At 39.3% G+C, this 15752-nt stretch overlaps 1 protein-coding gene across 3 annotated transcripts in view; it reads right to left on the bottom strand.

Annotated features, from left to right (window-relative positions):
- The window catches only part of septin12 (septin 12), a 104377-nt gene that overhangs the window by 31000 nt on the left and 57625 nt on the right, over positions 1–15752 (bottom strand). Inside the window, exon 1 of one of the 3 annotated variants that reach the window (XM_061699664.1) lies at positions 4492–4592. The exons of 1 other annotated variant lie outside the window; for it this stretch is intronic. Coding sequence is in view for 1 of the 2 variants with exons in the window: in XM_061699663.1 (XP_061555647.1) it covers positions 94–103 (10 nt within the window). In the remaining variant the exon portion in view is untranslated. Of the gene's footprint in view, positions 1–93; positions 320–4491; positions 4593–15752 lie in introns of those variants that run through there. One more of the 3 variants, XM_061699663.1, reaches the window with a different exon arrangement.

The raw sequence follows: 15752 nt of genomic DNA, 5'->3' as shown, positions 1-15752 counted from the left end.
ACCAGTCCTGTCAGCTTTCATTGTTACCCATGAGACTGAGCCTACTCTATTGATATCCATGGGGGATGAGAAGAACAAAAAGAAAATTCCTACCTTCGACCATTCAAAATTCCCACTTGTGTGATGCTGCTGCAGACTCCGAAAAAGAACGGTTCGGAAGAACTCTTTTCTGGTTCTGCTGTTTTTAACACTCCTTTCTGAAAAGTTTGTCTACAACAACAACGGTGATGTCCTGCACTCTGCCTTTGTATATTTCCCTCTCAGACTGCCTCACGCTCTCTCTGCTTCTCCCTGATGTGAGGAGAAGTGTGAGGAGCCGGCCAAAGAGAGGAAAGAAGAGGGGGGTGTTGATGGCTAAAAGCAGCACCAGGATCCATTCACATGTAAATTGGCCAAGAAGCTTCCACTAATCCCCATGTGGAGAAGAACGCCTCCCCTTTGCCCTGTCCTCCCCCTTCTCCTCCGTCAGAATCATTTACCCTGTAGTGGCTGACCTGTCTGTCAGTGTGGAGAGAGGAATTCTGCCACTGCCGCCGGACTGCATCTCTGGTGTCTTCTTTACGGACGTACCGGTTGTAGTGGAATGTAACCTTAATTCTTTCAAGGAACTCACTACTGTCATCCTCACCTTCTGCTTCAGATAAGAGACAGAAAATGGATGGACTGACGGCTCTATATTTTGAAACTTTTGACACCCACCCCCATCCTATATGCCTCAGGTCTCAGCCTCAGGACATACAGTACAACAGCTGTTTGGATTTTTTTTGCATGAAGAGTAGAAAATATTTATGTATTTTTTTTTCATTTTTATTTTATTAAACACAAAGGTTTTTTTCCATCTTAAAACTCTATGGCATGATATTTAAGTTGTTAATGGCGTAATACTGTAGAAGCCGACCATTTATGGACTGGGGCCTAAATCCAACCATAAATTTTTTATACCGCTAATCATGTTAAGAGTTTCGGGGAGCTGAAGACTACCCCAGCTGACTTTGGGTGAAAGGCAGACTACACCCTGGATTGGTTGCCAGTCAATCATAGGGCACATATAGAGGTAGACAACCATTCACACCATCACTGAATGAGAACTGAACCCACGCTGCATGTCTGCAATGACATCGAGCAAGTGGACCAGCACAATATCAGTCTGCGGCCTAAATGTACCAAGTTAATTGAACTACAGTATGTACAGTACATATAATGAAGCTATATAAACTAGCTCGATGCCAACAGGCTAACTGCTATATACATCGTAACTTAGTAGTGGTAGTGTTTAATTGATTTAACGTTTACATTGTAGTAGTATTAAACCTTTTTTAAGCTTGTGTGACAACCAGATGCCTTAGGCTTGCCGGGCACCGAGCGACGCAGGCAAACATGACAGTACTGTCACATGATGTGCGTAGTTCTGCAACTAGTTTTCATGACTGGGCATCTGTCAGCCACCAGTTTGTCTATGATTCAAAATTCATCAAAAATGGCATGTCATAGCACATGAGCTTTTCACAACAAAAACTACGTTTCTGGTGACAAAGCCAATAATTGTCTTTTATGAATGTAAAGAAATTAAAAATAAATCAACACAAGATTGGCTTTACGATAAAGGGGGAAAAAAATGAAACAACAGAAATAAACAAATATACATGTTCAATAGGCGTATAAAGAAGCAAAAAACATATTTAACTTACAGTATGTAACAGTAATAAAATAGAAAGCTAATCATATACAGTGTACTGTAAGTATCCAAAAATAATACAATAATATATATATATATATATATATATATATAAAACTATATATATATATATATAGACTTTCATATATAGGCGGCATGGTGGACGACGAGTTAGTACATCTGCTAGTTCAAATCCAGCCTCGCCTGTGTGGAGTTTGCATGTTCTCCCCGTGCCTGCGTGGGTTTTCTCCGGGTACTCCGGTTTCCTCCCACATCCCAAAAACATGCATGGTAGGTTGATTGAAGACTCTAAATTGCCCGTAGGTGTGCATGCGAGTGTGAGTGATTGTTTGTCTGTATGTGCCATGCAATTGGCTGGCGACCAGTTAAGGGTGTACCCTGCTTCTCGCCCAGACTCAGCTGAGATAGGGACTCAGCACACCTGTGACGCCAGTGAGGATAAGCAGTATGGTAAATGGATGGATGGATATATATTATACATAATTATATTTTTCTTTTACTGATACCTGTTTCGTATATTCATCTATTACTCTTGTTTTAAACATCCCTCGTAACAAACTCACAACCATCTCTCAATCAATCAATCAATCTCACAAGAGTATACAATATATACAGCCCTACCTGTATATTGTTTTACAATAACATATAACTATATTTATAATTTCATATGTACCTGTGGTTAAAGAGTGAAGCCTATAGAGCAGCGATTTCCAACCTTTATGGAGCCAATGCACATATTTTACAATTGAAAAATCTCACGGCACTCCAACAAACAATGTCACAAAAAGTGGATACATGAATTACTGTTAAGTACTTCCTGCCATATAATAGAATAGCGTTTATTTGTTTTGTCTGTCACTATGCCTCACTGGCATAAATAGATGAAAAAGGATACATTATTTCTTGTAAATAAAACATTTTTTGAGAAATTACGTAACATTTTATAATTTCCCACGGCACATCTGAAGAGTGCTCACAGCACACTAATCTTTGTCACTGAAATGCATGAGAGTTTTCACAATAAAATGTCATCTCCAGGTACGAAGCAAGATCCAAGCCCTACCACTACAGTATATATATATATATATTTAATTTTACAATACCACTTAACTATAGTTATAATTTCATATTTACCTGTGGCTAAAAATCAAAGCATGGAGTCTCTTGTCTCTGAAATGTCAATGAATGGGGCTATCACTGCCAACAGTTTGTCAAATATCCACTCTTTCCCCTTCATTTCTCATTCGTTTTCTCTCTTTGTATTATCATAATGTAGCTACAATGGCCAGGGCAAGCTGCTTCTTCCTTGACAATTGTGCCATGTTGTTTGTGGTTCAATGAAAAATAATACAGTGCAGTATATGTGGCGCTTCAGAATACTGTTTTCCAATAAGAACGCCAAGGGTTGCAGCTTTTACGTTGCAGCGACTTGGTATGTGTGCGGATGTGAGTTGCCGACTGTAATTTGTTTGCGATTGTTCAATTCATTCGTGTTCGACCAATTCCTCATTGCTAGGTGTGCGGCGGGGCTTAGGTGCCTCTTGGATCTGACTTATTGTACCCTCTTCATCTGTCATTAAAGTTCAGAGAGTGTATGTATTTTATTTGCTTTGATGTATTACTGTATTATTTATGATATTATTGATGATTTGTGTATTATTTGTTTTGTACTCAAAACAAACCTGGCCAGTCACTGGTGGTAACGATATAGTCATTGAGGTACAGTAAAGTAATTTTGTATATTTAAAGGACTGGCAACATATTGCAAATCTCCAGTGAGAATATTACCAACGTGGAGAGGTCAATACGACATTCAAAACCACTGGTGGACTTATGATTTGAATGTAACAGCATCAGTATGGTATTTCACTCCAATAGTATTGATACACTTTTACTCCAAGTAACCAGTTAACTCTGTCATCAAGCTCTGTTCTGTAATGGGTGTGTCTGTACAAGCTCCAGATCCATGACATTCTGTTGTAAACTTTCCTCTAACTCTATGCTAGGCTGATGTCTGGAAGTCCTCACACCACGATGCAAACATATATCACTGGATGCAATGTTGGAAAGTGCTCCATACCAGCAACTGCGCTTCATAATATAAGTTTGGCTGAATTACAATTAGTGCAGCATACGATGAAAGGAGATGTATGCATGCACTGCTATTATCTAATTGCAATTAAATTTTACATGGTAATGGTCTTTAAAAAAATAATAATAATAAATTAAACCATCCTTTCTCATTCATCATTATTCAATTGATGGTCAACTTCTGAATGTTTTAAAAATGTCAACGCTGTCAAGCATATATTTGTATGTATTTTATTATACCTGATTGTGTTATATTTTATGACACTTGTACTGTTGAGAGTTGTATATGTTTTGTGAAACGTGTTGCTATGGCCAATTTGTCATACTCTGGCATCACTTTCATTAAGTTAAGGTAAATGGGAGTATTGTCACGAGCCAAAACATTTGGCCATCTCTAATACATTGAACTGCATGTTCCTTTCCACTTTCTCACACACAAAGTAGCCAAAGCGCTAACAACATTAAGCAATTGTCATCATTCATCCGAACCAATCGTTCACAAAAATGTTAACGAACACACATTCCCAGCTGAACAGCATACATACTATTTTTCACATATGCAGGTCTGATGTCCCAACCAAGATACAGTTTTGCAATAGAATAAAAACAAATAAATAAACAAAGAGCATAAACAATGTTAGTGGAGTGGCCACTTAACTGAGTTTAAAGGGTCTAAAAACAGGAAGGAGAAAACAATTCTTTACCTGGTGTGGAGACCTAGCACTTCAGCCGTGACACACAACTGGGCAGGATGTCATATCACTGCCTGTGTGTAAGGAGGGGTGTGACATGGTGCGTGTGTCTGTGTGTGTGTCAGTCAGAGTATGATTCATTTCCTGGCTTGTGGCAAGGGGAACTGTTTCCTGGTTTAACTTTTTGTGAGTTGCACTCTGTTTCAACACCAACACAACAAATAGTTTATACCGAGGGAAACAGGAGAAATATCCCCTTAAATCTGTCATTTAAATGCAGCTTAAGATTCTGCAACTATTTGTGCATGACGACATCTTACAGTATCGATAGAATCGACGTGAAGATCAGCAAAACAGAAAATAACTGAATAAGAACTGACATCTAAGGATCTGCACTGGCAAATACTGGATGCCCAATTTCGAAATTGGTAAAACAACGCACACATTTAAATTGTTGTCAGTTCAGTTCAATCCTGTTGAGTTTCTTGCAAAGTGATGCACTGATCATGTTACAGTAATATGCCTGTAACTGTCAACTCAAAATCTTGGCGATCGCACTGTAGTTGCCTGACCTGATAGTGGAGACACGTTAACACAATGGTGAAGTATCCAAAAGAAGTTTGTATGCGTAACCTGTCACTAACTCACACAGAAACAATTCAGTCGCTTCTGGGCTCCTACTTTACTGGGAGAAAAGTATGCAAATTATCAAAAGTTATTTGTGTTAAAAAAAAATAAAAAATCTGATTCTGGGATCAGAAACTGTGGCGAACAGAAATGGCACTGCCATTTATACAGAGAAGCTGTCTTTGGAAATACTTGAAATTACTAACATTTTTTTTAACCTTTTACCATAACTGATTTAATGAGCCATCCTGTTTGACTGTACAGGTCCGTTTGCATTTATACTTGAAAGGTTTATTCTTTGAGACAATCATATGCAACTGGGAGTTAAATGCTCTGACAAGAACAAGGCAGTACATGGCAATTCATTTTCTTGTGACGCTACACCCAAAAGATGGGGATCTCTCTCCTTCTAAAAGCCTGTGAGTGCAAGATACTGTAAAATCTCATAATAAAAACACACATCTAACCTAAACAACTAGTCTAACTAATATGTATTGTATGGAGGCCAACATAAGAATGGGACCGCACCACTTTTGATTCTGGCTGAGAAGAATGATTACATTGTGACTCAAATGGCAAAAAGAGACAATGAATTTGTCTTGTTTCATGGAAATCAGTTGTGTGGTTTCGTCATGAGTTGAACCAACAAGCAGAACCCTTTTGTGCTTGGAAGAAGTTATACAGCCAGCAAAGTGCTCCAGTGCTGGGCCACTGCAAGAATGCTTGAGGGTGGAAGATAGACCATGTTTTAAAATAAACAGACAGTTTTAAAATAAAAGCATGTAACAGTTGGATTATGCTCGAGTTGATTAGTCAGGCCTGGAGAGTGAGTTATAAGGATGATGTAATAAAAAGGAGACTGTTTTGTTTTATGCTGTTCTTGTGTGCCTAGTTGAATAAATGGAGTCTGGATGTGCACTCCAATCTTTTGGAGAAAATAATTCCAAAAGCTGACAGGAGGTCATGATGACCTAACAACCTGGGAGAACTTCGACAGGACATCCCTGTTCATATGTCGCCGCACCAAGCAAGAACTCTTCACGTGGGAAGCCAGTTTACGGCGGCTCTATGTAAATTAATTTAACCACACAAGGTCTCCGACCTCGTAAGGTTCATCCCTCAACTTGGTATCCTCAACAATGAAAACATACCGGTTGGTTTTAGATGGGCCTGGCAACTCAAGTATGTCAACTGCGACACATTGGCAAGGCCTCTCCGCCTGTGATGCTCTCATACGAGCATGATGTCAAGGAACTCGAGACTTTCTCCTTTGATGGGGAGAACACTGATTACACCCACTTTTACTGTCACTGAACATTGTGGGCCAATAACATACCCCTCTGACACGTGCTAAGACCCATTCACAGACACAGTGAGCTGTCAAACGTGTGCCATGTAGGGTGTGTGCCCAAGACAGCTGGGATCATCACATGTATTGTTCGCTCCACACCAAACAGCCACACAAACCTGCACAACAGTCCATCAATGAAAGTCAGCCGGTGACACTCATGCCACAGTCAGTCACACTCATCCTCCAACCTCCACCAACGGGGTCTCCGGCCCTTCTCCAGCCAGGTCAAAACTTGTCTGTTGTCAGTGTCACTCTGTTGGCGCTCCTTAACATTGGAACCATTGTTTTGACAGAGTAGATAAAGGCGCGGTACACGCAATCTTGGGGCTAACAGAAGGCTAACAGGGTCTTGGGCTGAAACTGGGGTCTGCTGCTAGGGTCATGGTGGGGTGGTAGTCTGTATGCTGCATGCGATACTGAGGGTAACCGTTTGGTTACACACCAAAAACAGTGTTGTGTGACACCCTTCGGGTCCTCCCTATGGGCCTGACTTGCGAAGACCAGCCTCCCGTGCTGTCATCCATTTGGAAGTCCCTGGAGATGGACATGCAGCACCACAGGTGGGACGTTGCTCTCTCCGCTCTCCAGATGAACCCCTGGGCAAGGGGGGACATGACTGCCATACTCAGTCTCATAGGTACCTGTTCTATCCCTCACCTCCATTTTGTAAATCATACATCCTTAAAGTGAGTCATTCCAAGGCATGAACAAGCTACTCCATTGTGTTAGTTTACAGTCCACAACATTCAGTAATGACGGACTGAGGGTTGCCACAAGAATAAAATGTGGGATAGAGAAGAGCAATCTCGGTGTGCTTGCCTTTAGAGCCTGGCTGGCCCGTTCACAACAGCCTGTGATGATCAATGTCTAGCCACATCAGTCATCCCTTGTCCATGGGACTTAGCCTGGAGGGCGGCGTTGAAGCCAGCAAGAAAACGTTTTAAGGTCTCATAATTCGTGTCAGCTCTGTCATAGTCGGGAAACCCCTCAGCCATGACCCTGGAGACTTTTGGCCAGTCCCAATTCTACCACTTAGCCCTTGTTTCACCCTTTTGCCCTTTGTTTTTCACATTCAAGAGAACAAAAGGGTGTCCCAATTCCCCATAAGGCTGAGGGGTAGGGCTAAGATGAAGGGCTTTATACCCCTTCAAACAAAGTGTGGCCCGCGACCTCACTTGAAAGTGAGGGGTATGGGACTCCACCTTGGCCGACTGATGAAAAGCTTGCTTACAAGACGGCGGAACAAACAAGGATGTACATCGATGTGCGTAAGCATAATTTATGTTCATACTAATGACAGTCATCTTTTTATCAATGTAAATATCAGCCATGTTTTTAATTGTTGGCTGACTTTGACTTTGGGTGAGAGGCGTGGTCCACCCTGAACTGGTCGCCAGCCAATTGCAGGGCACATGCGTGTGTGGGGGGGTTGGCTATGGGTGCTTTGGCCCCTTTGCCCAAAGTGCCCTTTTGTGCCCACAAATGTTGTTGCATATTTTTGTGTGAAAGCCTGAATATATCCCCCCTCTTGTTTCTGATGCGCAATCATACACACACTTTTACAACTATTAAAACAAAGTGAATCCCTATGCAAATGCAAATGTTTTGTTTTCCAATAAAAAAATATCGGTCTCTACTATAAATGAAACAATTTGTATCTTACTAAAGGACAACAATGCATTAACTTGAATACATGCGTTCCCAAAAACAAAGTGCTTTTTAAACATATCTAAACTTAAAACGGTTCACGTTTCAAAACAAAGAACAGCAAGAACTTTAATACAGTATCGAGTAAACAGGCACAATCATGTCAGGCCCAGAATTTACAATGGAGTTCTGTTCCTATGGCAGCAATGTAACCCAGTTTCGTAGTCTATCACTAACTAACGCTAAAGCGGTAGTTAAGTCACAATTCACAAAAAACACTGCATAAATAATAATACAATAAATAAAACAATCAAATGGAAAACAGTTATCACAGCGATAATGGAGCATGTCTTGTGCTGTGTATGATGGATTCTTATCCTTCTGCACTAACTAGTTCATAGCATGCCGTTCTTAACCATTCAAACTTGTACGTCGGGCAGACCCCCTGCATGCCAGTAGAGAATTAAAAAAATATATGCTTTTGGATAATAAGGGTTTCCTTGATTTCATGTACTCCCTTACATTGGCTCTTTCTTGGCTCTCCATTTCCTGAAGTCACTAAACACGTTTTCACTCACACCAACAAATGGCCCATAGCTGTGAATGTGAGTGTGAACGGTTGTCTGTCTCTATCTGTCAGCCCTGTGATTGACAGATGATCTGGCCAGACTGACTCTTGCTCTCTGTCAGCTAAGACAGGAGGATGAGCTTTATGTATATGAACTACAAGAGCAAAATAATAAGGTCGGAGTTCTGATAAGACCCCACATGGATAGGGAACCATGAGATAAGGCCCCTTATATCATTTTATCAAAATGTCTGTCAAATCGTCGTTTTGTAAACAGCTTGAAACAGACATTTTCATATGCATCAGTTTGATAGGCTTCTTTGTCAAGTACCTTACTTCATTCTTTTTTTCTTTCTACCTGGTTATCTGCCCCTACAACAGTGATGTCAAGTTTGCAGAACACTTAAGAGATGACAGCATTCCAACATCGCCCACATTATACACTTCCCAGACATCTCATATTCCCAATGCCGCTCCTTCGTCCGATACTAAAATGAGCTTCCCATGGTTCATATTTCCAAGAATACAATAACAATCTTTGTGAAAATGCAGATAGCTGGAGAACAAATCTTTTATCATTAAGATCATTTTCTTGACTCACCTAATGTCTTCAACATGCTTTGAGACACACGAGAAAGACATTGTACTGTTGACAATTGTATTAAAATTCAATTAAAATTAAATTGAACGTTTTATTAATTTAGTGCTGTGTGTACAACAGTGATTTCCAACCTTTATGAAAAATCTCACGGCACACCAACAAACAAAGATGTCACAAAAAGTAGACACATCAATTACTGTATGTACTTCCTTCCATATAATAGAAGAGCATTTATTTGTTCTGTCTGTCACTATGCTTCACTGGCATAAATAGATGAACAAAGATACATTTCTTGTAAATAAATATTTTTTTGGAGCAATTAAGTAAAATTTTATAATCTCCCACGACACACCTGAAGAGTGCTCAAGGCCCACGAATGTGCCCCAGCACACTGGTTGAGAATCACTGGTGTACAAGACAAAAATACCAAATCATAAATGCATTGAAAAATGTAGTGTACACACAACTCATGACATATTTATTTGATGCCATATGTTAACTGCTGTAACAACAATTGTATGTATTATCACTTGTATCAGTGAACTAGAAGATTCCAGATAAATTTCATTGTGTTAGCTGCCGTTCTTATTGTTGGCATTTGGGACACGTTCAATCTACAGTCCAAAGGCTATATTGTACAGCACATTTGTGAAAATAATATAAACACATGTAAGCACAATATTTTAGTTTTTGCAAATTCAATCAAATTGGTATTTGTCTGCTGACCCTATGAGGACTTGCTGTATAGAAAATAGGATGGAAATATAGATGGACTTGTGAGTTCAGGGGTGTGGCTTGCCTAACTTAAAAACAGCACCATCATTTGGATGGTTCTGAATTTAACAGTTTAGGAGGAGAATGTGGACTACACCCTGAATTCCTGGTTATGGTAATGCTAAATGTAATATCTGGCGACGCACACAAGTAACTCTGCAGCCAATAGATCGAGTGTATGACCGGGTTTGTGAAACTTAAAGTATAGTCATGCCATAAATGTGAACCAGGCAGTTATCCAAAATGTAAATGGATTCAAAAACACTGACCATAGTGAATTAATTCAGGACTTGCAATCTGACAATCTGATGATCTTTGTCCCTGCTAATTCAAATTTACAGCTGAATCAAATGTTCTCAAAGAGAAGTGGAGAGGGACATGTTGGTTGTAGTACTGCTTTGTACCACTAGAGTGCCTCTTTCTCTACAAGATGATGAGCAAAATGGACCATCATGGAGAGAAGTCATTTGATCCTAGTTACGGGCACAATAAAAATTACACCAAATAATCAACTTTGTGAAATAAAACAAAAATCTCAGAAATGTGGCATCTCAAAACAGTGTAAGTAAAACCATGTTATATACACAGATTAGAACAGGAAATTGAGTGGGCCTCATCGCATGTGTCAACATGCAAAACACTAAAGGACAAGTTGTAACTGTAGAATGCCACTAATTCGATATTTTTTTCCCAAACCTTCAATCATTTCAATAGTCTGCATTTTCTGTTTTCTATGATATTTAAATCTTGTCAGTCATGATTATTTTGCCCATTATTCAGTCGAATTTCCCTCTTGAAAACATTGGCAAAATATTTGTTTGACAGCTTAATTAAGATGCCAGTTCAGAAGGTAAATGTTTGTATCTGCTTTGATATAAACATCCGAAATAAGCCAACAGGGTTTTTACAATATGGTTTACTTTCCAGACAATTGCCTGTTGACATCAGTATAGTGTATACAGTAATTGACGAATTGTGTCCACTTTAACTGCATCAGAAAGTACATTTTCAAATAATACCCGGCTTCCTTTTTTGTGTGTGTTATACTATTTAAGGCTCCAGCCTTTTCGTTATTCCAAGTCAGGCATCATTTCAGTTTTACGGCCCCCGTCTGTGGAGCAGACTGCTGGAGCACCTCAGGGCAGCAGAGAACATTCATATTTTTAAGAACAGGCTCAAGACCCACCTTTTTAACTTCGCTTTTAAGTAATATTTAATTTTCCTTTTAATGTACTTCAGAATTGTTTTATTTCCTTAAAACATTGTTTTATTTTCAATGTTTTCAATATTTTATGACTATTTCTTTGCATTTTATCTTTACTTCTGTGCTATATTCTACAGTCTTAGGTTTTTTTTTTTTTTAAATTGAACTCTGGGTTTTCTGCAGTTTTTTTTATGTATGGTTATGATTATTTTTAGTATCTTTCAGTGGTTCCTCAGAGGGAGCCCTTTGCACTGGGAGCTGTAATTGACCGCGGCCGTGGTCCTACCTGATGGGGTCCTCAGTTTCCATTTGTCTTGACAGTAGTCAGGAAGTAGACTTTCATCTCGCCAACAACTAGTTGCCATTTTTACATTTTTTGACTTGAACCGTGACCCTCCAGTTCCAAAGTTGAGGTCTGTACAGATAATGCTGCTCATTGAGTCGAAGACCATTTTTAGGTTGTTTTGGTTTCTGGTTTTACAAATCCCATTGAAAAATTGTGTTGCTCCATTGCCATTAAAATATTTGACATTTTGACTCTAAGGCTACTTCAGTACCATATGAGTGTGCCTGCAGTTCGGTCGAATCTAATCCTAATTAACTAATGACCAGCATTATTTTCCATACTTGCATGGCCCGTCTCCAAGTATAAAACGGATGAAAAGAAAAAACTTCTCATCCAACGAGTTACTCATATGACAAAATCTAGGGGACACTGGCGCAGAAATGAGCATCCATACTCCCAAATGTTCCTAGACGCCCACACATGTATACTGCTTGATGCATTACTGTGTCTCTCTTCCAGAAATTGAGGGGAAAAAATCCCAAACCGGTTCTTAGAAATAAGATTTTTTTTCTTAATGTAATATTAAAATACTGACTCCCCTGTTGTTCCTAATACTGCACCATCAGTTTGTCAAGGAGGTGTGAACTTTCCTTCCATCCAAACATTTGATGCCGTCCTCATCAAGTGCTTTGACTGTCTGAAGCTAGACAAGTTTTATATAAGTGAAGGCCATGTACTGTTTATCAAAATGAAACTTACTTGTAATGTATATTGTTTCTCTAATCCATGTGATTCTCTGTTACATGTATTCCTTACATGTCAGCTGTTGGCAGGACCCAAAATATTTAGTCCAACCATTTAAAACTCAAATGTTACTTCTTGGCAACTACTGCTAAATGATTCAAATGACCTTCTCACCTTTCCGTGAGCACTGCCCTCAAGCTGTAATTACCCTTTGACCAACACTTCTTGGAATGAATCATCTGAATCAATGGCTTGATTGATGGAACTGTCTGAGAATGTCTGTTCATGAGCATAAATGACTCTTCAATCATGAGAAAGCTCCTAACCTAGTGGAGTGCATTTTTACAAGGGTTAATAAGTCATTAGCATGCTTCTTTGCAGATACAATCACAATTGGACACCTTGAGATAAATCAGTTCATAACTGGCTCAAGAGACCGTTTCCAAGTGGTAACTAAGATTGGAGCTCACCTTGTGTAATTGTGTTCAAGGGCCAGCCTGTTTGAATTCTACAGTGATATCACCAACATCTCACAGTCATGATAATCCCACTGTACTCATTGTTTTCAAACCATGCAGGTTGGCTCAGGTGGCACTGTGGCCATGTACCAAATGCTGGAAGATACTGACCCACCAGTTTTCAACAGTTTTGTTGTTATTAATGTGGGAAAGAGCCACTGACTTTATGTCATTCTGTAAAAGTGGGAGGGAGGCAACACTGTAATGTTTTTTGCATTTTATTTCTAAACTAATGGCTGGTGCATTTTACTGTCGTTAATGCCTTTTTTTTTTTGACTTGACTTATTTGCAATAGTACTCATTATGAAGTACTCATAAAGTTTCGACAACTTGGATGTACACCGCCGCACAAAAGATGAAATAGGCTCCAGCTCGCTGTGACCCTAAACAGAATAAGCGTGGGAGAAAGTGACACGTGAACCATAAACAGTAACACCAAGTGGCAGGACTAACTAATAATTGGCACCAATTGACTTTACAACCATCTGCTCTTGGCAGCACTAACATGGTTCAAATGTTCAGCTCTTAAAAGGAAAGCTTGATCCTCATCCCAAATCAGTATTTTTAGCTGGACAGAAACACAGTGAGTTAAATCTCCTTTTAAAGTCCTGTAATAAAGCACTGATCGTCAGTGGACAACCTTTCACAGATCCCATGTTGACACATCAAACATGTTCATTCTTTTGACACCTCCACTGCTTCTGGATTGTACAGGAATATCGGGTATCTGAGAAACCAGGCTATCCAATAATTAGGAAATGTGTTTACATGCACGTACCTGGTGACCTGATATACACACAGAAGTTTTCAGTTGTCTCCCCTAACGAAGCCCTTATTTGGGATGCCTTACTTACTTCATCCAAACAGTGTTAGCGCTGGTTTAAGATGCTTTTGTGTTATTGTTTTACATGTGACGCAGAAGACAAGCAGACAGACATACCAGCTTTTACGTTTCTAGAATCTGATTGGACCGTGAGAGGAAAACAAAATGTGTGTGATGGTGATCAGATTCGGGAAACACATGTGGTCGATGACCCAGCGTTTCCTTGTGTACTACATGTGCTTTTGTGAGGAAAGTCACAACCTTTCTGTGTTTTCCTCTTGTGTGCACATTTCTATGATGATTAATCATTTCCCAGGTCTATTCTTATGCAACAGCAACAAAGACTACATTTCTCCAGTATTATCGCTCCAGATCCAGTATTTTAAATGATTAGTTAAGGTTTCAGTATTTGTATTTGGAGCAGTTTATGTTCTAGTATAGCAGTGCTTTGCGGTGTTGCCGCAGCCAGTCTCCATTCTGCTGCTGAGCCAAAATTTTGAATTAAGCAAGTGATATCAGATGTTCAAGAAAATCTGGGTCTTTGAAATTGTCACAGAAATTTAAAGAGCAGGGAGCATAGCATCCTGCTCCTGGTTTTGAACTGTATGTCAATTGGGTTTAAAGAAATTTATAGGAAAATGTGTTCAAGCCGGGGGCTGGGACATGTATAACATGCACTACAAGACTTTTTTTTATCCCCAACAACTGTCTAATAAAAAAAAGATAAAATTCTATAGATTACTATTTAGATTTACACTGAACTGGAATGAACAATACGACATTCCTTACTTAGTTAAATAAGCAATCATCCTCCAAAAATGTTTTTACTCTTTCACACTTGTACAGACCTGTGCCTCTCTTCCAGAAATTGATTAATCCAAATCCAAAACAAGGCCTTCGAAATACACCATTTTTTAAATATTAAGAAAAGTTCCAACACCAGAGTCATCTTTTTCTAAAGTAACAGTACTCTTACTTGAGTAACTATTACTACTAACTACTACTACTACTCTACTCACCTTTGTCGCTGAGAGACGCATTTTTGGAACTAGGAGGTATATTTTGTGTCCCTGTCATGCTCAAAGTTATAAATCCTCCTCCAGCTTTATCATTAATGCCAGAGCTGACAAGAATTATTGAAGCAAAAATAACAAAAAAACATCACTAAACCTGAAGCTGTCAACACTATGCATTTTCATTGTATCATTGTAGTAATTTTGGTCTCATTTAAAAATGATAAATCTTTTTTATTTCGAAGAGGGGTGGACTGCCCTCTCTATCGGAAGGACAGGGGAAGATAACTACAAAAGACATGCACCACAGATAAATGAGAAATAAAAAGCTCTCTTTTTCTGAAGTTAAACAAAGTGCAGAAACATTACAAGAGTCGTTTCGAGGTCAGAGAGATGATGTGATGCAAACAGACGCACTTACATTTGTGGTGACGATAAGGCTTATCTTGGGTATTTCTTGAAAGTCAGGACACTTATGTCCTTTTTGATGGGCTGAGGTGGAACATAGAGTAGGTAACTTCCTGCCTTTATTTATTTTACATTAAGATTAATTGAAGAGTATTTCGTCCAAAGCACTTCACTATTCCCCCTTACAGTGGGTACGGCAAGTTTTCAGACACCTTTAAATTGTTCACTCTTTGTTAAATTGCAGCCATTTGTTAAAATCATTTAAGTTCATTTTTTTCCTCATTAATGTACACACGGCACCCCATATTGACAGAAAAAAAACGAAATTGTTGAGAGTTTTGCTGATTTATTAAAAAAGAAAAACTGAAATATCACACAGCCATAAGTATTCAGACCCTATGCTGTGACACTCATATATTTAACTCGAGTGCTGTCCATTTCTTCTGATCACCCTTGAGATGGTTCTATACCTTCATTGGAGTCCAGCTGTGTTTGATTATACCGATTGGACTTGATTAGGAAAGCCACACACCTGTCTATATAAGACCTTACAGCTCACGGTGCATGTCAGAGCAAATGAGGTCAAAGGAACTGCCTGAAGAACTCAGATTTTTGGCAAGACACAGATCTGACCAAGAGCCTTGGTGAGAGATGCAAAGAAAAACCCAAAGATCACTGGGCTCCAGAGATGCAGAAAGTCAACCATCAC

This window comes from Phycodurus eques, chromosome 16, assembly GCF_024500275.1.
Source record: "Phycodurus eques isolate BA_2022a chromosome 16, UOR_Pequ_1.1, whole genome shotgun sequence".
NCBI lineage: Eukaryota > Metazoa > Chordata > Actinopteri > Syngnathiformes > Syngnathidae > Phycodurus > Phycodurus eques.
This window is presented reverse-complemented; position numbering and strand designations above follow the sequence as displayed.